The sequence below is a fragment of the Lepidochelys olivacea genome (genome assembly GCF_965140295.1).
Source record: "Lepidochelys olivacea isolate rLepOli2 genome assembly, chromosome: 3".
Classification (NCBI taxonomy): Eukaryota; Metazoa; Chordata; order Testudines; family Cheloniidae; genus Lepidochelys; species Lepidochelys olivacea.
Window position 1 is genome coordinate 141,520,324 of NC_140413.1, and position 25,714 is coordinate 141,546,037.

At 41.3% G+C, this 25,714-nt stretch overlaps 2 protein-coding genes across 2 annotated transcripts in view; one reads left to right on the plus strand and one right to left on the minus strand.

Annotated features, from left to right (window-relative positions):
• Positions 1-243: 243 nt before the first annotated feature.
• SPMIP3 (sperm microtubule inner protein 3) lies at positions 244-9,080 on the plus strand (the record flags this gene model as incomplete). The annotated part of the gene is made up of 4 exons (XM_084622907.1): positions 244-305; positions 2,912-3,004; positions 3,703-3,884; positions 6,633-9,080. The coding sequence occupies 4 exons, from the start codon at positions 244-246 to the stop codon at positions 6,767-6,769; spliced, it is 474 nt and encodes a 157-aa protein (XP_084479033.1). The 3' UTR covers positions 6,770-9,080.
• Positions 9,081-11,915: 2,835 nt separating this feature from the next.
• Positions 11,916-25,714, minus strand: part of ADSS2 (adenylosuccinate synthase 2) — a 47,751-nt gene continuing 33,952 nt past the window's right edge. Inside the window, exons 10-13 of the mRNA XM_084625200.1 lie at positions 25,294-25,418; positions 20,662-20,759; positions 13,392-13,541; positions 11,916-12,378 (exon numbers count right to left, since the gene is read on the minus strand). Of these exons, the coding sequence (XP_084481326.1) occupies positions 12,326-12,378; positions 13,392-13,541; positions 20,662-20,759; positions 25,294-25,418 (426 nt within the window). The 3' untranslated portion in view covers positions 11,916-12,325. The remainder of the gene's footprint in view (positions 12,379-13,391; positions 13,542-20,661; positions 20,760-25,293; positions 25,419-25,714) is intronic.

Below are 25,714 nucleotides of genomic sequence, written 5' to 3' on the forward strand. Positions count from 1 at the left end.
GCCCAACATTTTAAAAACCATTCATTTGCTTGCTAGCCTTAGCTTTTGTTCTTCAGTATCTTATTTTTCCTCCAGATATTTCCAGATAATGCCTAATTATTCCTTTTCTTCCAATATCTTAATTTCAATTTTTGTGCCCTAAAAAAGATTAAATTATTGACCCTGAAAGCAAATTGTCTTAAATATTTCAAGAGCTCCTTATTAAGAATCTAATATTTTTATGATCTCTTCCAGGATTTTTCCATGTCGTGCACAGCCATAAGACTACGTCAATTTATAGATTCTACACCCTACCTCCCTCCAGGGTAAGGTATCTGGACACAGAGAAGTCACATGTGCAAAAACATCAGGATGTCGGTGGCCAACCCTCCTGGATTGTCCCAGAGTCCCCAGAATCTACCTCAATCTCCCAATGGCTATTAAAATCAATCCGGGAGATTTTAATAGGCCAAAAATCTGGTTGGCGGCGCAGCGGGGCTAAGGCAGGCTCCCTATTTGCCCTGGCTCCACACAGCTCCCAAAAGTAGCTGGCATGTCTGGCTCTTAAGTGTAGGATGGCCACAGGGTCTCTGTGCACTGCCCCCACCCCAAGCACCAACTCCACAGCTCCCATTAGCCAGGAACTGCGACCAATGGGAGCTGCAGGGGCAGTGTCTGCAGCACACAGACCTGCCTGGCCACTCCTCCACCCAGGAGCCAGAGGGAGTGCCAGTCGCTTCTGGCAGCAGCCAGAGGTAAGCGCCACCCGGCTGGAGCCCAAACCCCCTCCTACACCCCTGCCCCATCCTTCAGCTCCCTCTCAGAACCTGCACCCCCACCCACACCAACTCCCTGCCCCAGCCTGGTGAGGGAGAGCGAGCAATGGAGAGAGGGGGATGGAGTGAGCAGGGGTGTGGCTTCAGAGAAGGGGCAGGCAGGGGTGTGGCCTCATGGAAGGGTCAGAGAAGGGGGCAGGGCAAGGGTGTTTGAGTTTGTGCAATTAGACAGTTGGCAACCCTAACAATGGTACAAATATTCTGTTTAAAACTTCTTGTGGTTTAGGAAAGGATCTTTGTCAAAATAGCCTGCCCAATGCACATTTTACAAATAAAAGCATTGAGTCTGTTTGCAGGTTACATACTGTATCTGTAGATTTTTAGTTTTAAGCCATTAATATCTGTGCAAGTTTCATATAAGACTTCACAGTTAACAAATTCTACTATATTCTTTCAACTATGTTCCTAAATCACTACATGATCAAAACTGTCCTTGTTTAGAATTACTCCATCTTAGATTCATCTGCCAAGCAGACTATTCCCACCTCCTTTATGTGCAGCGTGGAATTAAACATACAAGGAATCAACACCAGCTAACAGGGTGGGACCGAGGAATCCAGTCACTCTGTTAGGATCTGCATATAGAAAAATGTTACTTTACCTTGGGTAAAACTTGCCAAGCATTGATTAATGCAAAATGTAGTTCTTCTTTCTCCTTGCCTATTCTACTCCTCTCCCCGCTCTTCCTCCCTCTCCCTCCCCTCCCCTCCCCCAGCCATTCTTACCAGCCACTAAGGGTAACCTTTTCAAAAGCATCTATTGGGTTGACCTCACCCAGCTACATTAAAGTTAAAAACTACCTGTTTGTTATCTTCACTAGCACTTTATAGTGAGATAATTAACAAAAGGTAGCTATCCTGCTGTGGGGGTGGGGGAACCACACACTTTCTGGCAGAAGATATTTGCAGTGTTAGTGTAGTCATGTTGGTCCTAGGATATTAGTGAGACAAGGTAGGTGAGGTAATACCTTTTATTGGACCAACTTCTGTTGGTGAAAGACAAGCTTTTGAGCTTCATGGAGCTCTTTTACAGGTCTGAGAAAGGTACTCTATGTCTCAGCTAAATACAAAGTGGAACAGATTAAGTGAAACACACCTTTCAAGATACAGGGGTCCTACGCATGCCTATCACAACACATGGTGTATTTCATCTAGGGCACTAGATGCTCCAGTTACAAGTATGTGGGTGAAACAAGACAACTGCTACACTCTCAAATGAAACACATGCAGGGCTGCTGGAACAATTTGCATAGTGGGGGTGCTGAGAGCATGTAAACCTTGTATATGATGGAAATCACTTCAAGCCAGGGGGTGCTGCTGCTGTACCTCCAGCAGCCCTCATTCTAGCACCTATGCACACACTGAAAAGTGACAAGACAAAAACACCATCCCCTCTGGATGAATGAAGTGATCACTCTATATCTGACCCCTTGGATACTCCTCCTCAAAGGAAACCTACACAACACCTACAAAAGATGAGCACAGGGGGCTCAAATTCAGAACTTTGCCAAACACTAAAAATCATGGACTCCAAGGTACTGGATTTATGGCTTATTACCACAATCTGCAACCCTCCTTTGTCCTACAACTGCAGAAGTGTTAATTGCCCACATCACTTTGAATGGTCTTTTGCATCTTGAATTAACTCCTTACACTTAACAATCTGTTCAACCTTCTGTTTAGCTGTGACACTCCAAACTTGAAGAGCTCTGTGTAAGCTTGAAGGCTTCTTTCACCAAAAAGATTACCCATCTTGTCTCAGAATAGTTAATAACTTAGGCACCTTTCAAAAATTTACCTTGTCCCCACTGCAGCGCAAGTCAAACCATGTCCTGATTCAGCTTCCATGTTTCTAGCCACTCCCATATCATAAGTCCTGCAGTTACTCTACATACTAGCTTTTGTGCTACAAGATGGGATAAAGCAGTTTGCAAACTAATTTAGTTTATGCTTTCATTCCTCATGAAATGCATGGGGCAGAATGTCTGCTGGTAGCTTTCATTGTTGTAATTCTTGGGTCAAGAAATTCTGTGTCTCGTGTTATCTGCTCTTCCGCCTGCAACACCACTTATTTTGCATGTGTGTGTTACTTACTAGTACTGTTGTTCGTCAAGGAAAGGACATTCAAGGGTTCTATCCTGGGCAACTAGGACGGGTACATAAAGTATGCCTGCCTGAAACAGCTCCAGGGTAAGAGAATAGCTTTATACAACTTTTCCTAAGAGAACCTTATTCTGAAATTCTTATCATTCAAGTTCACTATGGGGAGTGGTAGTCACTTCCCGTGGTGCCCGGCCGATATTCCTTTTCAACCTTGACATTTGAAGAGAACCCAGGAAGAGAGGAAATGGTCTACTAGTCAAAGCACAGGATTGGGAGTCTGGAAATTGGGTTTATATTTCCAGCTTGGCCATACCTATCTATTTTTGTGTGTGATATCTTAATTCATCAGTGTTTGAGAATCCCCAATGAAAGCTGCTAGAAAGTGCAGGTGATTCTCCATTTTACTAGCACTTTTAATCCTTAGCTTCTCAACTGAGATTGCTAACCAGGTTACTAAACAAAGCAGAATTTTTTATTGAAGTATAACAGTAGGTTTTTTACAACAGAATTAATGAATGCAGTTTATACTGGTTAACTGCAATATTCACAGACCCACTCCCTAATTTCAAAAGTGCAGTGAAGCCAATTGAACAATACTAAATTATGACAGCTTTACTGTATGTAGTCATGCTGTTAATACCTATTAGATAACTGCATTATACTGAGTGCTCCATTTCAGCAGGAGATTAGAAAGAACATTTGTTGGCTACCCTAGGGTTAGTCAGTGCTATTCACATACCGTGTGTCAGCATGAGATTACAAAACTATTTATGCCTTTCATTTAGACCTTTCATAAAACTGCACCCAGCTCCAGTGCTGCATGAAGTTGAAACTCAGTACCAACATGACTTTGATAATTTAACTCTTACAAGGTATGTCCTTTTTCAAAGAACAAAGAAGGCAACTAATGACTGGTACAAGCAAACCATGTACAAACAAGAATTTGCACTGCCATTTTACAATATGGGTAAGTAGGCTTTACTAGTAATGTAAATCTTGGCTTTTTCTAGGAAGACTGACCCTAGTCTACTTATAGTCCTTATAAAATGTTTAACACATTCAAATGGATTAACTAATCCTTACAGCATCCCTGTGAGAGAGAAAAGTATTATCCCCATTTTATGATAGGGAAAAATGACAGATGTCCTGTCTACACTAGGTAAAGAAGAGCCAAAGTGAACAGTTGCAGTATGTCCAGTTCCAAAGAGATAGGAAGAAGGCAACCAATGAATTGGAACACAGCAAATCACATGTATAATTAGATATCAATCTGTATACAGCAGCTGCTCAAATGCACTGCAATTAGGTGCAACAAGCAGTTCAATTTTAGGTTCCTAAGTTATTAAAGTAACCCCATTACGAAGACACTTGATTTGATCTAGTCCGTTTAAAGCACTGTGTAATGCAACCTATGAACATGTTGGTTCATTTTGGGATATCTGAGAGACGAGACCTCTCAAATAAGGAGAGTCCTGTACTGAAGCGAGCAAGTACAAAGCAGTTGGTCACACTTCCAGTCTGTGTGTAGTAGGTATATTTTTTTAATACAAATAATAAAGACTAAATTTAATCATGGCACCGAGGAGCCCTAGTTATGGACCAGGACTCTGTTTGTGCTAGGTGCTGTGCAAACCCAGAACAAAAAGACAGTCCCTGGCCCAAAGAACTTATGATCTAAGTGTAACAGACAAGTGCTGGAAACTGAAAGAGCCATGGGGAATACAAGGGAACAATAAGGCAATACTGATCTGTGTGACAGGAATGGTCTCAGTCTAGCCCTTGTCAAGTTTTTGATAGCTTCATAGCAAAGGAGAGTATTTAAGGTGGGTTTTGAGGGAGTTAGTTTTGTGGCTGTTTATAAGGCGCTTCTCCTAACTATGAGGGGCAGCATGGGAGAAAGCTTTCCAGTTTAAGGTGCCTTTTTGTCCAACTTTATTATGCATTAAATGTGCTTAATTTGGTTTAGTTATTTATCCATGATTCTTTGTGCCAAAGCCAGTATTAGGGGAAATTCACTGGATACTTAAATTTTCATGCCAGAAAGACACTTACTGTTCTTGTTTTTAGAAAGGAGCTATGAGATACAGACCAGCTCCCAGGGGAAGGAAGATTTTTTTTTCCAGAAAGATAACCTCTAAGTGGTGCCTTTGATAAGCACTGGCCAACAACTTTGAATTTGCTGTGCCTTTTGTGAAGGCACAGGCTCTTAAGCCTCAATGGCCCAGTTCTGATTTGGATAATTGTTTTCAGCTTGAATTCCAGCTGCAGAGTCCTATGGAGATAGGAATCATGTAGGACAAAAAGAATACTAACAAAATGAAACCATAAGAACAGCCAAATACTGCAGTGCAGCATGAAGCAAGGAGCAGTGTCAATATGGCTGATAGAAACAGGCAGCTGGCAAGTTTAAGTGGCAGCAGTAATAGCTCAGAATGAGAGCAGACAACTTATTGATTTCTTCTAGCTTCCACATTTTGCAATACAAACATGATAGGAGGCACAGACTCTTGCCTAAAGGCTGCCTACTGCACTCAAGTGTAGTGAAAGCTAGAAGTGTGCACATGCTCTTCCTCCTTCCTCTACTCTAGGTTTTTTCTTTGATTTGAGAAAATATGGCAGAAATTGCTGACTTTCAAATCAAGGCATTTATTTTCTCCATTTTAACTATGAAAAACTGTTAAGTCCCTTTATTAAAATTTATGTGATTATAAAAACCTCTTCAGTTCCCCCAAATAATTTTTCTGGCTTCAGAAGAAAAAACAGACAAGACCTCTTGACACCTCTGCTAAAGGCCTGCACCCAAAAGCCCAATCTGTCTTCTACACCCAACTAGTTGGAATCATTCAACTTTTTCTAGAGGTAATTGGTAAAACTACTCTGATCAGTTTGTCAGGTCAGCCAATTGCCTTATCTACTCTGGTACCCTACCTCGATAAAGTGCCCACTTAATTGGCAGAAAGTGAACCCTTCTTTTTACACTACAGTAACATCTTGCCTATGTGTTGGGCCGGTGGATGGCTTTTTTTTAAACCACATCTTCAAGGTCTCCCTCTTGCTGCAGCTTGCTTATTGTGGACCACAGCTTGTTTAGGATTGCCCCCCTGGAGTAGGCTAGTTGAGGGGAGAACAACAGCATAAAGAGGCAGAGGTGGGTTTTTTTTGTTTTTTTTTTTAAGGAAAGTTGTATGATCCTCCCTGTACTTAAACATGTCTCTGCAAACATGCTGCTGTGAATAACGCTGCAGGCAGTTCCTGGAAATCCACTTTCCATCCTTGCTCGTGTGGTGTTCCTTACTTAGTATAGTTAGTCACAAGAACAGCTCATGCATCTAGGGCTATAAGCATAGAAAGCAGCTTGGCAACCAAGCTGCAATTCTGCTTTCACAACATTCAGCTCAGTAGAGAGAACAAATTCTAGTCTTGTAGAATGACCAGTGGACACCTCTCCCCCAAGCACTATTCCCATAAAGAATGGGAAGAAGAGCAAAAATGAATTTAAAAAAAAATAGAAATAAAGAGGCTAAACCCCACACCCCTCCACCAAAAAAAACCCAACAAAACCATGGAGAGCACAAGATAGGTTGTGGTGACATGCTACTCCAGGAAAAGAGGCTGGGAATCATATAAGGGCCACAGGAAAGCTTTAAAAATACTGAGTATTCCTGAATTTAGATCATAGGGATTCAGAAAGGAAATGCTTTATTTTTAATTTCAGACTGCGATGAGGATAAATACACACCAAGAACTGATCCTGGACCGCTGACAATCTGGAGAACCACTGCTGATCCAAAAAAGTATAACCTGCCCTTGCTTGTGAGAGAGAAGTATTTCAGCTGGCCTTTAGGAAAATAAAAGCAACCTGTTGAAGTTGATCCTATTTACATAAGACTTTCAGAAATCTGCTTCTGTTAAGCTATACTGTATCATTTTACAGTGTAGTTTGAGTTGGTGATGCTGCTTGGAAACTTTAATCAAGTTTTATCTGTGAATATGACTATATGGATTACTTTGTACAATGGAGTCAACAGTGGGGAATAGACATACTTAATTCCCAGTGCATGTTCTTGTTAGCTGTGCATCTTGGGAATATAGTAATCCTTATTTAGTTACATCAAGGGGAGAATCATCTATCCAGGGCAAGGACAATTGCCGAGACCACCCCTGGTATAAGTGGGGAGCTCCCATAGCACCAAAGGCCTCTAGCAGCCCTTTCCTGCCCCACACGGCTGTGAGAAAAGCAACAGTGCTGGCTGGCAGTTTAAGAAACCTCAAAGGTTGTGAAATAAAGATATCAGCTTTTTCTTTTTCTTTTAAATTGTTCTTCCACCACTGAGGGAGCAGGGAGGCTTATTGCACTATATAATAGTCTTGAAATCTAACATTACCCACCCATGCTACAAATTAAGCTTTCCATTGATTCTCATGACAGCTGAAGCTAGGGCCTACTTACCCCATTCTCCTATGAAGCAGCTCAAGGGAGTGTGTCAAAACTGCAGGAAAATAGAAGTGAACACGGGAGATCTTTCTCTACAACATACCCAGTAGAGTGAGGGGCTTTAGCAACTGAGTTTGATGGAGAGAAGGCCTCCAAATCCCACAAAACCCCCACATTGCTTAGTCCAGCAGCAATTGGGCTTTCTAGATGGATGGCTGCTCAATACAGCTCCACTGCAACCTTCTCTCTAGCAGCACTGGCCTGAATGCACAAAAGGAGCTAGGCCCTTAAGTGCCAGTTTTGGGAACACAGAAATGCCCAAGACTCCCACTGAAACCCTGTAGGTGCCTAAACTCACTTGGCTCTTAAGTTTGGGGGTTTTTTGGGCAGTAAAACATCCCTAGGCACCTATCTTTCTGCCTCTGGGCATGTACACTTCTGAGTCCCTGTGGTGTCTGGACACCTATCTCCCACCTACAGCCCACCATAATTCATGAACCAGGGAAGATTGGTGGGAGAGAGAGAAGGCACCTTCCCTCAACCTTTAATCCAATGGTTAGGGCACCAACCTGGGATGGAGGAGTTCTTCCTCCCTCCTCCCCCCAGTTCAAGTCCCACCTCCTTCTGCAAGTAGGAATGTCACTGAACTGGGGCTTGCTAGCTCTCAGGTAACTGCTCTAACCCTTGGCTGTGGAATATTCTGATGTGGGAACTTCCTCAAGCAGGAGTGTTGAAGCTGTTGCACAATGGATAAATAGTCATTAGAGCAGGGGTGATCCTGGGTTTCCCACAGCCCAGGTGAGTACCCTAACCACAGGGCTAAAAGTTATGATGGAAGTCCTCAAATCTCCCACCCCAGGCTTCTTGCTAAAATGGCATAAGACACCTAACTCCAAGGAGGGTTCCCATCTGTGAATTGCAGAAATGGGCACCAAAGGCTAGGCTGCAGGAAGGAGCCTATCTGAGACCGGGGCGGGATGGAGGGTTTATCACAGCTCCCCACTCAGCATCTCCCATTGGCTGGGCAGCTCTCTCCATCTCATGCTAGCTTTTGTGAACTGCTCTACAGTCTCTGCTGTTCAGCCTAAATCAGCCTTTGTATCACATGATTTTTCCAGGTGCCTAACTCCTTTTGTGTAGTCTGGGCATTGTTCCTTCAAAGTGCTTTACAAACAGTAAAATGGCACTTATTGCTCATATTGTGAAATCAGTTGCAACAACATTTACTGTCTTCAAAAGGGTTCTAAATCTCAAAATTCTCTCTCCTTCCCCAAAATGAAGTGAATTTAGACTAAAAACAAACCAAGTGTTTCAACTCCCACTATTAACTTTTACAGGATGATTTAATTCAATCTGCAGGGCTAAAGTTTGGGTAAAGACTTCATTCCTCTGTATTGCAAAAGTTTACAGCAGTTTAGGGAGGCAAGACTTTTGGATGGCCAAGATAGATGAGGAAACAAGAGGCCCTTTTACTTCTGCGTGCCTCTGACACTAGTTCTGTGGTGATTATCAAAAATCTCATAACTGAGGTTCTCTCTCTCTATTTTTCAGTCTTCTGTCATGCTGTGACTTCTTCACCCACCCCCTACATACTCATTACAGATTACTCTATGTAATGTCTAAACAGTTAAGCAGGAAGTGCTTCATGAATAGCAGTAAGATAAGGACTATCCTTCATAATTATCCTCCCATAATTCCCTCCCCACTTACTTTATCCTGGACACAACACATCCTTTTTCCTTAGTGATATTCTTGTAATACAGCACCCATTATTAAAATTACTTTGTTTCATTAATTTATTTTCTTCTGGGGAATATTCCTGCTAACTTTCTCAATCCAGAGACAAGTTGATCTTATTTGCCACTTATTGCACATTTAATTTTGTGATTAAGATTTGTCACCAACTTTGAATGTATTTGCCATATTAGGTGAGATTTTAGGTATTTACAAATACAATGAATATATTCAGTCTTTCACAAAATTTAACCACCTACATTTGACTATGAAAGCTATTTTCTTGTTGTTCTAAGTTTCCTATATTCCCCTTTGCAGCTTGATTCAACTAATCCATTACAGCAAAGTCAGTATCTAAATTTGACCAGTTTATCATTTGGAAATAAACTATGCTTATTTCCACCCGACTGAGAGGGGAGTACTCAAACTTCACAATGCAATGTGTGTATTTACCTAAAAAACAGAATAAAATCATGCTGTAAAGGCCACTTTTTTTTTTTTAAATTGGAAACTTTAAGACTCTTATTAGATCAAGTAAGTGTTACATACCACACTATCAAAATAAATAGGTCTCCTTCACTTGTTTACAGCTCCAAGATTATTCATGGAAATACTTCCAGGACGTAATCCAATGACATTAAGCAGAAACATTGCCTTCAATAGGTGTCAAAAGGTGAATTCTGAATCACATTTTCAGAATACATTAAATATCTCAACTGTGCCTTTGATTTATATGGTTTTTAGGGCTGTTGATTAACTACAGTTAACTGACATGATTAACTCAAATTAATTGTGATTAAGCAGTTTTAATTGCACTGCTAAACAATAGAATACCAATTGAAATTTAATATTTTGGATGTTTTTCTACATTTTCAAATATATTGATATAAATTACAACACAGAATACAGTGTCCAATGCTCACTTTTACAAATATTTGCACTGTAAAAACAGTATTTCAATTCACCTCATACAAGTACTGTAGTGCAGCCTCTTTATCGTGAAAGCACAACTTACAAATGTAGATTACATAACTGCACTCCAACAAAACAATGTATAAATTCAGAACCTACAAGTCCACTCAGTCCTACTGCTTGTTCAGCCAGTTGCTAAGACAAACATGTTTGTTTACATTCACAGGAGATAATGCTGCCCTCTTATTTCCAATGTCAAAAAAGTGAGAATAGGCACTCTCATGGCACTATTGTAGCCAACCGTGCAAGGAATTTACGTGCCAGATATGCTAAACATTTGCATGCCCCTTCATGCTTTGGCCACCATTCCAGGGGACATACTTCCATGCTGATGACGCCAGTTAAAAAAATAACGCATTATTTAAATTTGTGACTGAATTCCTTGGGGGAGAACTGTAGGTCTCTTGCTCTGTGTTTTACCCGCATTCTGCCATATATTTCATGTTATAGCAGTCATGGATGATGATCCAGCACATGTTGTTTGTTTTAAGAACTCTTTCACTGCAGATTTGATAAAATGCAAAGAAGGTACCAATGTGAGATTTCTAAAGGTAGCTACGGAATGTGACTCAAGATTTAAGACTCTGAAGTGCCTTCCGAAATCTGAGCGGGATGGGGTGTGAAACATGCTTTCAAAAATCTTAAAAGAGCAACGCTCCACTGCGGAAACTACAGAACCTGAACCACCAAAAAAGAAAATCAACCTTCTGCTGGTGACATCTGACTGAGATGATGAAAATGAACATGCATTGGTCTGCACTGTTTTGGATTGTTATCGAGCAGAACCAGTCATCAGCATGGATGCACGTCCTCTGGAATGGTGGTTGACGCATGAAGGGAATATGAATCTTTAGCAAATCTGCCCCAAATATCTTGTGATGCCAGCTACAATGCCATGAGAGTGCCTGTTCTCACTTTCAGGTGACATTGTAAATAAGAAGCAGGCAGCATTATCTCCTGCAAATGTAAACAAACATGTTTGTCTTAGCAACTGGCTGAACAAGAAGTAGGACAGAGGACTTGTAGGCTCTAAAGTTTCGGAGTGTTTTATTTTTGAATGCAGGATTTTTGTATATAATTCTACATTGTAAGTTCAACTTTCATGATAAAGAGATTGCACTACAGTACTTGTATTAAGTGAATTGAAATACATTTTTACAGTGCAAATATTTAGAATAAAGTGAGCACTGTACACTTGGTATTCTGGGTTGTAATTGAAATCAATATATTTGGAAATATGGAAAAAACATCCAAAATATTTATATAAATGATATTCTAGTGTTTATCATCATGATTAATCACGATTAATCTTAATTGCATGATTAATCACGATTAATCTTAATTGCTTGACAGCCCTAATGGTTTTCCTTTCATAAATTTCTATAGCGCCTTTGCCTAGTTGTGTGAAATCAAACAGTTCTAATCACTGATATACAAGAAAAAATTTAAAGTGGCACCTAAAGATTAAAACTTTAAACATACGAATAAACATGCTTCCTTCTAATTAGCAAGGAATTTACTTTTCTGTAATAGGCACTCAAAGTGGAGAAGTGCATAATTTTAAAACAATTTTAATTTAAAAAAATTAAATCAGAATAGTTCAATAACTGTAAATGAACTTTACACTATCAAATTTGGTTTTTTTGCACATTTTCTGTAAATTTGTCTTAAGAGCCCCTTGCACACTCCCAACAACTTGAATCACAAAGTTTTTGAACAAAAACCATCTCTCACAAAGTTTAGACAATGTTTATAGCATTATAAAATCATCAGAATCCCTCTTTAATCACTCACTACAACAGCAGCTATAAAGAATACAACATATTTAGGAGTACAAATAATGAGGATGTAAAATCATTTGTGCAAAACTGCATTATTTTTACTGTTTAAGATTTCAGGGAAGTAACACCGCCAGAAGCATGGATACAACAATCAAGACAAAAGTCAGGAAAATTTTACCTTCCATTTTCAAACATCAGGGATTATGTTATGGAGTAAATACTAGATGATAAAGAAAAGTCTGGTGGCACCATGTATAACAGTAATGGCAAGTGTCCTGGAGTTATTGCCAGTTGGATAGAGAGCTGATATAGGTAGAGGTCAAAGTCTTTCAGGAGTAGCAATCAGTTTGGGAGACCAACTCTAACATTTCTTTCCATGCAAGATCTATCCTTCCAGCATCTTTGCTTTGTAGGCTACTAATAATACATGTAAGACTAAGCAGTCTTTTATTGAGGGGAGTGCTTTCTTCCACGCATCTGAAATCTTTAAAATATCTGGATCATTGACTCTCTGGATTTACCTACTCCAATCCATTTAACTGCAAAAAAAGGAAAGGATAACAAAATAGTGTGCACTGTTTTACCATAGAGGAATTCAAACTCTAAGCATGACATTCTAGTAAAGGAGAAAAAAAAAGTTCTGTGGCCTAAGTAGAAGAATGTGTTGTACTGATAGTTGCTATTAGAGAATGACACTTTGCATTTCTGACAGGTTTCAGAGTATTTCTGTAGCACCACCACATTCACACATCTTTAAGCACTCTGAAGTGCCTGATCTTGTGCCACCGACTCCAAATGGAGAATGGCCTAAAATAATAATTTCTCAAAACCCTTCTGAAATATGGAAATATCAGTTTTACAGATGGGGAAACTAAGCATATAGAAGTTAAGTGATTTGCTGAAAGGTAACATTCTGTAACAGAACCAAGAATACAACTCATCTCCCAACTTCTAGTCCTATCCTTTGATCATAAAACCATCTTTCCACACAGTAAATAATTCGGTACTAGTTTAGGACAATAGTCTGCCCTCCTTACTAAGGAGTAAGATACTAAATCAGCGTAAGTCCCAAATGAAGTCAATAGACTACTCACAGATGAAAACACTGATAACATAAGGGTGGCAGAACTGAATCCTTACTATTATAACAGTGACTGAAAACAAAAGCTGAATTGCAATATTTGATTCAAGTCCTACAAATAGGACTTTTCCTATTGCACAAGAGTTGGGTTTTTTTTTAAACATGCAAACAGAACAGTGTGCATGTCAGTATTCAAAATCAGTTGGCGACTTAGGATAACCGAGCACTGCAAATTTAGACTACACGCATACTGAAATTGTTGTAGAGGTTGATCCTCTTCTAGATTTTGCAGCTAAAATGAGGCTCAACAGCATTAAAATGTCAAAGTACAAGAGTCACTTTAAAGCTTATAATTCTAGCTCTCTGGGTGTTCATTAAGTCCTTTTTAGCATCAGAAGGTCAAGGGACTTAAATTTAAATTATTTCTATTTCAGATAGGTTTCTTGAAGCAGAAAAGTTTGCTTTACTTACCAGGAATACCAAGCTCCAGTTCTATAAAGCGAACATAGTTCTGTGCATTTACAGGCAGTTCATCAAATGTTCTTGCATTTGATATGTCCGTGTTCCATCCTGGGAATGTCTCATACTGAACCTCTACTTTATTTAAGACTTCCTGGTTTGCTGAGGAAACGAAGAATAAGTACTTATATAGAATCATAGAATATCAGGATTGGAAGGGACCTCAGTAGGTCATCTAGTCCAACCCCCTAGTGAATGTTAAATTATCCAGAAGTTCTACATATTTTTTACAGAACCAGTCATACAGCTAGAAGTCATTTTATCAAGCGTCTTGTTTATTGATGGGGAACCTCAGAAAAGGAGCTTGCGTAATATTGCCTGAGCTTGAGAAATACTGCAACCACAATAATGTGAAATTGTCCATAGTTTAAAGGAGGTGAAATAATGGGAATTCTCTTAATCAGCAGTGGATTTCATTGGCCTACATTATTTTAAACCATGGGTGTCTGTTCAAGAATACTGAAGAGCTTATTACATAGTAAAAAGTTCTGGTATGTTGAAATCGAACCCACTCTAACACAAATTCAGATTTAAGGTGACCGCCATCCCGTATATACCAGTATTTCACAACGGCACAGGTATTAAAAACAGACTTGTATGTTGTTGCAAAATGTTGGGACTTATCTTCATTAGCATGAGGGACTGCCAGAGGCACCCCCTGACTTCTAGTGAGACACATTACAACTGAGATCAGCTGAGGCACTCGAGCTAGTAGCCCTCTGTATGAAACAAGAGAAGACTGTAGGTGAGACATTATCAGTGAAGAGCCCTCATCTCAGAGACTCACTTCCCCTATGAAGTTCAAAGAATCCAAATCTGTTAACATTTAGAACACACTGCAACACTCCTATTTTCCATATCTGAACCCAGCTTCCCAGGTGAATAAAGGTGCAGTGAAGTTAATGCATGTTAGGGACTTCATTTCATATTCTTTTATTTTGAAATTTTATAGGAAAGTTCTGGATGTCAAAATAGATCAACTTAGAAGAATTACATCATGCCTTTTGGAAAAATAAAGCACATTTTAAAGAACTGCTCATGTAGTCCCAGGTTTTCAGAAGAATTCAGTAAGGCCAATGCTGAGTGCTTTTGAAAACCCTTTAGTGTCAATCCAGCCAGACCAACTGCCTTTGTTCTGTCCAAAAACCAGCAAAGTTAGCTAAATATACTATTTGTCAACTACATCAATAAGAATGTGCTAGGGGACAGCATTAAAAAACAACAACCTACACTAACTAGATGCCCTCAATAGCTCAGAATTCCTAAATAGGTACATTTTATTTGTCTGTTACTGGCATTACTTTGTTCTCTAGAAGAGGAACAGAAAATTTCTTACCAATAATTTCCTTTCTGCTAGCAACGTCTCCCACAATTCTTGATGTCTGGGCTGCTCTCCTCTCACTGCAGCTCATGGAGGCGGATCAGAGTTTTGGACCCGCATGTTCTGGCCATGCCCCCTTAGCTCCTACTTGCCTCCAGATGAGTTATTCCCAAGCTGTAAAACTTTCATAACATTATTAACAAACGTTCTAGAGATAACAAAAATAACTATGTACATTAGACCAAGGAAGATGGTCTTATGGTAACAATTCTGCTTAATATCTGACTCTTGACTCATGAGCCATCCATGGTGAATAGAATTGTGGGAGATGATGCGGCTAGCAGAAAGGAAATAATCAGTAAGACATTGTCTGTTCTGCATCCGAGCATCTCCCACAATTCCTGACGTTTAGGAAGTAGAGAGCAGTGAACAGATGTAGAGAGGGTTATAGAAAAAGGTCAGAAAAAGGAAAATTGTATCCCTACCCTAAATATTTTCCTCAAAGGCCAAAATCATATCCGGGCAAGCACCTGCAGCACTTTCCTGCCAAAGGATGCCTCTGCAGAGGACAGGATGTGCAGTGCGTGATAAAGGTGCATTGGACCTGGTGGCTGCCTTACAAATTTCCGTTGTGAATTCATTACCTCTTTCTGCCCACGAGGTCATCAGGGATCGCATGGAGTGTGCTTAGATTCCTTCTAGAACTAGGATCTCTGATGCCTTGTATGTTTCCACAATGCATAGTCTAACCCACCAAGTAGTAGAGGACTTGGAAGCTCCTAGTCCTTGGAATTTTGGCTGAAAGGATATAAACAGAACACCTGATCTCCTTATGGAGTCCGTACCTTTGAGGTACATTTTCAGAACCCTTTGGGCACCTAAGGTGTGCCACATCTCCTCAGTGAGATGCTGTGGCCTTGGACAGAATGAAGGTAGAATCACCTCTTGGGAAGAGCGGAAAGACCACCTCACCTTCAGGGAAAAATTATTTGAGTTCTGACCACCACCTTGTCCTCATGAAACATGCAGTAAGATTCCTGCATAGGGAGCGCTGATAGCTCCAACACTTGTCTGGCGGGACGCGAAGGCTATCAGAAAGCAAGTTGTGATGGACAAATAAAATGCTGACATTGACATCAAGGGAACCACGGGACCCTTTGTCAGGGCTCTCTGTACAACGGCCCACTTGGGAAAAGAGAGGTCTAATTGCTGGCTTGGATAACTGGATCGCCCTAAGCAATCTGGCTACCTGGGGGTTCTCTGCCAGAGAACTTGGGAATTATATGAATATCACTCAATTAAGGGAAGACACCAGACATGCAGTGGTGCTAGGTTAGAGACCTTTGTCAAAGCCTTTTTGAAAAAAAGGCAAGAATTCTGGTTGTCTTGGATTTCTAGGGTTTGCTTCACATTCCTGGCATCAGCTGCAAAACTAGGTCACAGGAGAGGAGTATGCTTTCAAGTCAGTACTCTTCTAGAAGAAAGAAGTGTTCTGTTGGCTTTGGAGGACAGACACAATGATACCACTGCTTCCCTTTCAATAACCAGGCTATTAGATGCAGCTAATTTGGTTACAGATGAAGAAGAGGACCTTGTGAGAGGATGCCTTGTCTCTTTGGGAGCTGCAGTGGTGGTCCCAATTTCAGCTCTCTCAGGTCCGAAAACCAGGTCTCCTTGACCAATGGGGCGTTACCAATATTACTGTCACCTGTTCTTATTTTATTTTCTAGACCACCTTCCCTAATAATGAGAAGGGTGGAAATGCACAGAGGAGGCCCTATGGCCATTTGTGTGATTGGGTATCTGTCCTCAGGGAAGTTGGGGTCTATTTCCCTAGTGAAGTACTTTAGTCTCTTTGAATTCATGTGGTTTGTGAATAGGTTGGTCGAGAGCAGGCTGAATGACTGGACAATTTGAAGACTTCCTGATTCATGCACCACTTGAAGTGGTTCACCTTGCTCCTGTTGAGCCAGTCCACCTTCTGGTTCAGATCTCCCTTTATGTGAGCTGCCCTGAGGGAGAGGAAAGAATGCTCTGCCCTCTGCATGATTTCCTTTGCTTCAGCATGTTGCACTGCCCTTCTTGTTACCACCTTGGTCATAGACATGTGACAGTGATGGTGGGGTCTGACCTAATCAGGACTGGTTTCCTTCTAAGCTGAACTGGAACATTTGTAGCACCAGCTTGACAGCTCTTAGTTCTAGAAGGTTTGTGTTATAGGTCCCTTCCTCCAGGTTCCAGATGTCTTGAGCTATTTGGGACCCCAGGTGTGCTCCCCAGTCCTCCAGCCTGGTACTGGTTGTGAGGATCAGGGGAATCTGGAAGGCGTATGAGCACCCTTGCAGGTACTGCCCTAGGTTGATTACCATTTTAAGGAGTTGATCACCTGTGTCAGAACCCTTACTTGATCTTTATAGCATTCTGGGAAGTAGTACCATACATTTAAGATGAAGCCTGGAAGGCTTCTGATGCGTGATTGTGCCCAAGAAGGCTCAGTGCAATGGCTAGCCTCTTGCAGTTCTAAAACAATGTGAGAAAGTCTTGAATTTTCTGGAACCTCTCTAGAGATGGATGTATCCTTGCCATCAAAGTATCTGTGTCCATTTCCAAGTGAGTTATTTGGGTGGACAGATTCAAGGAACTTTTCTTGACATTGATAATAAAGCCATGAGCCTGCAGATTCAAGGTCAGAGACATAGCTCTGTGTGCAGCTGCTGGGGATGGAGCTCTGGTTAAGACGTCATATAGGAAGGGATACATGTGGATCCCCTGTGACCTGAGTTTGCTATGATTATCTCCAACATCTTTGTAAAGACCTAGGGGGGCGAGGACAAGCCTAATCAGAGATATTGATAATACCTCCTGCCATAAGCAAAGCTTACAAACCTGCAATGGCATTGTCTGATAGGGATGTGGAGGTATGCATCCACCAGATTCACTGAAGTCAGAATGGCCCCCTGGCCTGACATTGTAGAGGTTAGGGTCTTCATCTGGAACTTTGTTTTCTTTATCCACTTGTTGAGCTTTTTGATATCTATAACAGATTCCCCCGTACCACTTCTCAACAATAAAGAAGATGGAGTAGAACCCTAAGAATCTTTCTTCTCAGGAAACACTCTCTATTACTCCCATATCCAGGAGGTGAGAAATCTCATTCTGGATTAGACTGCACTTTACAGGATCATTCAAGATTGGGGACTCGATGAAAAATGGATTGGGTGGAGCCCATAACTTGAAATATTTCTGACTCACTATATATCTTCCTGACCCACTGGTCCATCCATGGTCAAAGTAACCCATTCCTCCAGGGCTTTCTTCCCAAGCCACAGTTCCAAGCCTTTTCTCTGGAGAACCTGCTGTCTTTCTGCTGTTATTTCCACAAGGATGAAGGCTGAAAGGAATGCCTTTGCCTGATGGCCAGCCTGTACTTCCTCTCAAAAGCATGGTGTGGCATTCGAGAGGACTGTTTAGATCTTGCGGCATTGTCTGCCACTACCTTGTCTAGCTTCTCTCAGAAGGCTTCCCATGAATTTGGCAGAGCACTGAACTTGCTTCAAGTGGCTATCCATCTTCCAGGGATGGTACCATAGGAGGCACCTGGTCACTGAGCTGGAGGCCATGGCTTTGTCCAAGAATGTCATTGCTTCTTGACGCTGTTGCCAGGGAAGCTTTCTTTAAAACAGAGCCAAGTCAGGGTGATTTTGATACTTGAGGGCTCCGAGATCTTCCAGTCAGGAGAAAGATGCTCTCACAAAACAAGCAGCTGCTAAGAGTGTCCTGAGGGAGGCTGAGACGACCTCAAAAATCTTTGCGAGAAAAATGGAGGCAACTCTCTGTGGGGTCTTTAGAACTCCACTTCTAAGGGGATAACTATATATTTAACCAGGGATACGATGCAGCATCAACCTTTGGTATCTCCGTAATCAGGACTTTTGATTCCTGAATCTTATAGAATATAAGATCATTTCTGTTAATGTGCTTGCCCTTGTCTGGCTTATCTCATTCATTCTCCTATACTCCTCCTTTGAGGAAGTAATTGGGAATCACAGCCTCGGGAGGATTTTGAGGGGAGAAATTTGCTCAGGGGCTTACTCTTGGAATTGGCCTTTAATTTCTCAGGGGGAAAAGCTTTGCCAAGTCTTTCCCTGGTCTGATTGGAGACAAAGTCTAACAATTCACCATTCTCTGTGGAGGAGGGGAAGGAAAAGGTGTCAGAGGAGTCATACCTTTTAGATTTTCTACACCTTTCCTTACCATTTTCCCACTTTGATTTATTAGCTTTTTTAGCTTGCTTTGAGAGCTTACAAGCTCTGTCACAGCTTTGGGAAGGCCTTTTGCAGCTAGCCGTGCTGAGAGCCTGAAATCCTCTCCTGAGAGCTCTTTCTGAGTCCTCGCCTGCTGGGTCCAATTCCGTCATGGAAGGGGAAGGGGAACCCTTTCCAAAGCCCTCCTGGCCAAACTGGGAAGGATAGAGAGAGTGCTTCTGAGCTCCGCTTCTTTTCCCAGGGTGCTCTAGACCAATTTTAGAATGGCGTAGGGGGGAGTGAGACACTGCAAGTCTGCCTTTTGTTCCCCAGGGGGCCCCTGGGGCTACCCAGAGTTGACTGAGGTCCTCCTCATCCTTAGAGTTCTTCCCTGCTCTGCCCATAGACTCCTGGTCCATTTTTCCCACGTTGGAGCTGCAGATGCTCAGGTGGGTAGAGGAGGAGTACAATTCAACATCTGCTGAGCTTGCAGTCTCTCAGATGGAGCACCATTTGGATTTCATTTGTTGCTTTTTAGACTGCTCTACTATATCTGGAAGGTGCAGAGGAGCCAGTATGGAGCACTGCAGCTGATGTTCCAGGTGTTCCAACATCTGGCTAAAAATGGCCTGGGGGAGTAGGGGCAGGGAGGAAGATCACTATTCACTACTGCCCCAAATTTTGACAAAAAAGCACCCCCTTTAGGCAGATGTGAAGGCAGCAGCTGTAAAAACCGCCATCCATATGCTGCCACAGAGAAACAGAAACTAGAAGCAAGCAGGAGTTGAGAGGGGGTGGCCTGACCATAAGGCTTAAAACTCTGATCCGCCTCCATGAACTGCAGAGAAGAGCGCATCCCAGATGTCAAGAATTGTGGACTGCAGAAAAAAAAAAATTCAAAACTATACTGGAATAAGCTGATCAATAACTATCCAAAGGAGATATTTAATAATAATGAGATAAAGTCATCAAGTAGAGTTTCTAAGCCTTTTCTTTAAAAGATTTTGTATCACATATCTGTAAGTCATCACATATGTGGTAGTGATTTCCTTATACATGATTCATGCAATTACATTCGATCATCTCACCTGCTACTAATTAATCTTTACCAATACTACATTAAAACCCCCAAAGCAGCTTCAAAACATTCTTCAGGTAATAACTTCTGAGCTTTAGTACTAGAACTATACACACACTAAAAAGTGAAAATTCCTAGCTCTCTCATTCCAGGGATAGACGCAGCCATCAATATCTGGAGATATTTTTCCATGCATAGTAATATTGCATTTTTAAAGTTTAATACTATTTTGAATAATTTATAGTATCTAAATGTATTAGTTCCCTCTGAGACTTGTACAGTTAGATTCATGTAATAAATCAGGCTGAATTAAAGGTAGCAAAATAATAAATAGTATCAAGAGTAAAAAAAATTAGGCATTTTAAAATTATTTTTTCTGCAAAATATTTGGCAGCTATAAGAGCTACAGGATGCAGTGTGAATGCCTTTTAGGCACTCTATGAGATGACATGTATGGCTTTGGCACTTGTGCAATCACAAGCTCATGAGGCACAGAAGTTTTATCTACATGTACACCCTTTTCAAAGTACTCTGAACACTTTATGACCTCTCAACACAGTAATTATAAAACAGACTCACCAGGAAAATGAGGTATGATTTCACCATTTAGTATGTAAGCAACTCCAACTTTGATTTCTGGAAATACATCCAAGATATCCAATTTTGTTACAGCCAATCTATTTTTTTTTTTAAAGAAAAACAAAAACAAAAACAACAAGCCCTTCCTCTGTTAATGGCATTTTATAGACTCTGAGTTATTGGGCTAAAACTTAACTACATTTCTTTCCACTTGTCACATGCAAAATTAAGCTCCCAAGCAACTATGAATCAAATCAGGAATAATTTTAGTATGTTTAATAACCGGAAGTTGGAATTAAAATTTCTATTGTTTTTCATTGTTTTAAAACAAAGTTCAAGTCAATAAAGAAAGATACAAACAAGAAAGCTATTGGACTGATACCAAATCTATTGAAATAAATGGGAGCCTCTGGACCAGATCCTGAATTATGCCCTATTTCACACAAATATGAAAAGATCATAATCCAAGGGACAGATTTCCCCCTCTCTTAAACAGAATGAATGGTCTACAGTTTTAGTGGAACAATTACAGTGGACGTGAAGCTGGATAGGAGTCAACAGTGTGCCCTTGTTGCCAAGAAAGCTAACGGCATATTGGGCTACATTAGTGGGAGCATTGCCAGCAGATCGAGGGAAGTGATTATTCCTCTCTATTCAGCACTGGTGAGGCCACATCTGAAGTACTGTGTCCAATTTTGGGCCCTCCACTATAGAAAGGATATGGACAAAATTACAGCGAGTCCAGCGGAGGGCATATGGGGTTGAGGCACATGACTTCGGAGGAGAGGCTGAGGGAACTGGGCTAATTTAGTCTGCAGAAGAGTGAGGGGGGATTTGATAGCAGCCTTCAACTACCTGAAGGAGGGTTCCAAAGAGGATGGAGCTAGGCTGTTCTCAGTGGTGGCAGATAACAGAACAAGGAGCCGTGGTCTCAATTTGCAGTGGGCAAGGTCTAGGTTGGATATTAGGAAACACTATTTCACTAGGAGGGTGGTGAAGCACTGGAATGAGTTACCTAGGGAGGTGGTGGAATCTCCATCCTTAGAGGTTTTTAAGGCCTGGCTTGACAAAGCCCTGGCTGGGATGATTTAGTTGGTGATGGTCCTGCTTTGAGCAGGGGGTTGGACTAGATGACCTCCTGAGGTCTCTTCCAACCCTAATCTTCTATGATTGTAATTACATAGGTTGCTCTGTTTACTTTTTGACTTTTAATAGTCACATTAACATCTCTCACAGAAAGCAATAGGACAATTACATAGATTGAATGAGATGAAAATAAATGCTGTGAGCAAAGGAGCCAAGAAGGGTAGAACAATATATTTTATGATCACTTCCATATTTTGTTATTTTAAATGTGTGACTGACAAATTGTGAGTTAATCTAGTGCGCTAATTAAAAAGTCCACAAAAAACTTAGCTATACATCAAATGACTTCACTAAGTAACAAATATGTGGTGATAGCATTAACTGATTTTGGATAAATTTAGTTCAAATGAGATAAAACAATCCTGAGGTCTAATGCAGTGGTTCCCAAACTTATTCTGCCGCTTGTGCACAAAAAGCCCCTGCTGGGCCGGTTTGTTTACCTGCCGCGTCCGCAGGTTCGGCCAATTGCAGCTCCCACTGGCCGCGGTTCGCTGCTCCAGGCCAATGGGAGCTGCTGGAAACAGCGACCAGTGCGTCCCTCGGCCCTCGCTGCTTCCAGCAGCTCCCATTGGCCTGGAGCAGCAAACCCCGGCCACTGGGAGCCGTGATCGGCCAAACCTGTGGATACAGCAGGTAAAACAAACCGGCCTGGCCCAGCAGGGGTTTTCCCTGCTTAAGTGGGAGAACAAGTTTGGGAACCACTGGTCTAATGAATGGCTTCTAATATATTTGTTCAGCAAGCTGTTATATAACAGAGCTGAAATTAAACATTAAAAGCACTATTCAAACATGTAACTAGATCAGGGGTGAAAGTAGGGGGGTACCGGAAAAAGGTAGCCGCCAGTACTGGCCTGTACTGCTGACTTTAAAGCACTGCCACGGCAGCGCTTTAAGAACTCTGCTTAAAGCATTGCTGCGGCAGCGCTTTAACATTGCTGCCCCTTTTGCACCCCCTGATCGGTGGCCATGCCGGGTCCCTACCAGCAGGGCTGCCAATGGGGTGGCGCAAAAGGGGCAGTGACGACCCGGCAGGGCCGCCGCTGTGGGGGGCGCAAAAGGGGCAGCAACATTGCTGCCCCTTTTGCCCCCCAGCCGCCGCCGAGGAGTGCGGAAAGTAGCAGCTGCCCCAGGGCCGCGATTTAAAAGGGCCCTGGGGCGGCTGCTGCTGCTGCTACCGCAGCAGTGCCAGCCGGAGCCCCGGGCCCTTTTAAATCACTGCTGGAGCCCCGGGCAGCCCGGGCCAGGGAGCACAGATGGACTGGCTGGGGGATGCTGACCCCCATCCCCGCCCCTTCAGCCCGAGGTCCCGCCTGCCCCTTCCAGGTTGGCCAGAGCAGCCCTGTACTGGTAAGAGCTGCATTTTACTTTCACCCCTAAACTAGATGCACAGATAACATTTAAAAAGTTGCCCAGATTTGGTTATTTGTCCAAAAGTAGGCAAGGACAAGGAAAATGAATGGGAAAATTTAAATAAAGATTTACATCTACACTGGTCCACCTTTTATGCTAGACAGTTTCATCTAAGCTTTATTTCAATGCTCCTTGATTTTTTTAATTAAAAATTTCAGAGGTAATTTGCAGTTTTAAATTGAAAATTTTGTATTCATTTAAATCTACTCCTTGGCATCTAGTACCATTGGCTATTATATATTAAGGCTCCCCAGCTCTGGAATCATAAAAGTGCCGGCAGATGCAGTTTTGTTTTGTTTTTAAAAGAGGGAGGAGTGGGAGAGAAGTGCTAAGTAATGTAAACCAAATGCAAGCAGTTCTTGGAATTGCATGAATAGCGAGTCACTGTGTACTTTTATTAGGGAGACAGGTAGGGAAAACTTTAAAAAGTTATGTGAATCACTGAAATATAGACAGATAACACAAATTCCAGCGGGGTGGGGGGAGGAAGGTATTTTAACCTCCATGCAGTTTTTCTGTACTTGTATTTTTCAGAGCCATTTCTGCTGCTAGTTGTGTGTTAAAAATTCTACGTCATGGGGAAGCAACTCCGAAGAGTGGGGACAGGGAGAAAATGAAAGATGTGTTCAGAATATCAGGGAATCCCATCTGAGACTGACAAGATATGATTAAGTATATTTTTTAAAAACAACTTGCAAATATGTGATATTTCCAGTGTCTTCTGACATTAGCACTAACTATACACTATACTGACAAGTAAGACTAATATTAAAGTGTTAGCCTATTTCTCATGGCATACAAAAGCTGGAAACAAGTTTAGAAAATGTACATGTTGGAGTGTAGACTGAAGTTATTTTATACCTTTACACAATTGTCATAAATATAAAGGGAAGGGTAAACCCCTTTAAAATCCCTCCTGGCCAGAGGAAAAATCCTCTTACCTGTAAAGGGTTAAGAAGCTAAAGGTAACCTCGCTGGCACCTGACTAAAATGACCAATGAGGAGACAAGATAATTTCAAAAGCTGGGAGGAGGGAGAAAAAACAAAGGGTCTGTGTCTGTCTGTACGCTGCTTTTGCCGGGGACAGAACAGGAATGGAGTCTTAGAACTTTTAGTAAGTAATCTAGCTAGGTATGTGTTAGATTATGATTTCTTTAAATGGCTGAGAAAAGAGCTGTGCTGAATAGAATGACTATTCCTGTCTGTGTGTCTTTTTTGTAACTTAAGGTTTTGCCTAGAGGGATTCTCTATGTTTTGGATCTAATTACCCTGTAAGGTATCTACTATTCTGATTTTACAGAGGTGATTCCTTTATTTCTATTAAAAGTCTTCTTGTAAGAAAACTGAATGCTTTTTCATTGTTCTAAGATCCAAGGGTTTGGGTCTGTGGTCACCTACGCAAATTGGTGAGGATTTTTACCAAACCTTCCCCAGAAAATGGGGTGCAAGGGTTGGGAGGATTTTGGGGGGAGAGACATGTCCAAACCACGTTTCCCAGTAAACCCAGATAAAGTTTGGTGGTGGCAGTGGAAATCCAAGGGTAAAATAATTTTGTACCTTGGGGAAATTTTAACCTAAGCTGGTAAAAGTAAGCTTAGGAGGTTTTCATGCAGGTCCCCACATCTGTACCTAGAGTTCAGAGTGGGGAAGGAACCTTGACAACAATATTTTAGTGCAAATATTCAAAGTATTTTAGGACAATCAAATATACCTTAAAACGCTACATTGGACCCAAAAATGGGAAGTGTCATATACAAGTTCTGCTCTTTAAAAAACTTAAGTATGGAAAATGGAGGTATCATATATATTCACAATTCACTATCACTTTGCACACACACACACACACACACACACACACACACACACAAAAAGATGGAATCAATTGCCAAGCTAACTCGCAAGGTAGGTAACTTTTTAGGCTGATTAAACTTTTATAGTGTTCATTTGAATAGAACCATTTTCTACCAATGCTGGTGAGAGTTTCAGAAGAATTACTTACTAGGAACTATACAATTTGCTATAATCCATGTTATGCTACATATGAAAGCCAACTTGTCAGCACCACAGAATACTCACGCAGTAAATCCATTAATCATGTGGGCGTATCTGAGTAACACAAGATCCAGCCAGCCACATCTTCTTTTTCTACCAGTGGTCACGCCAACCTCCTTACCTCGTGTCTGCAGCAATTCTCCAATTTCCTGATGGAAGATTTTCATGTCTATTAGCACAGTTAACAGAATATAGTAATAACCTTAAAGTCCCCCCATGATGCACAAAGCTATCCACCAAGACAAAAATACAAACAAGTACCTTTACTATTGCTAGTGTTTTGTTTTTTTTAAATATAAGAATGCTAATTAAGCAAGCCATTTTCTCAACACTGCATTTTCATTCAGCTACCTACTTCTTCACAACAATGTTGTGAAGCTTAAAGAAGTCTGAGATACTTGGCAACCAGTGCTGCAAATTCAGCTAAGGATCAAAAAGGCAAGCT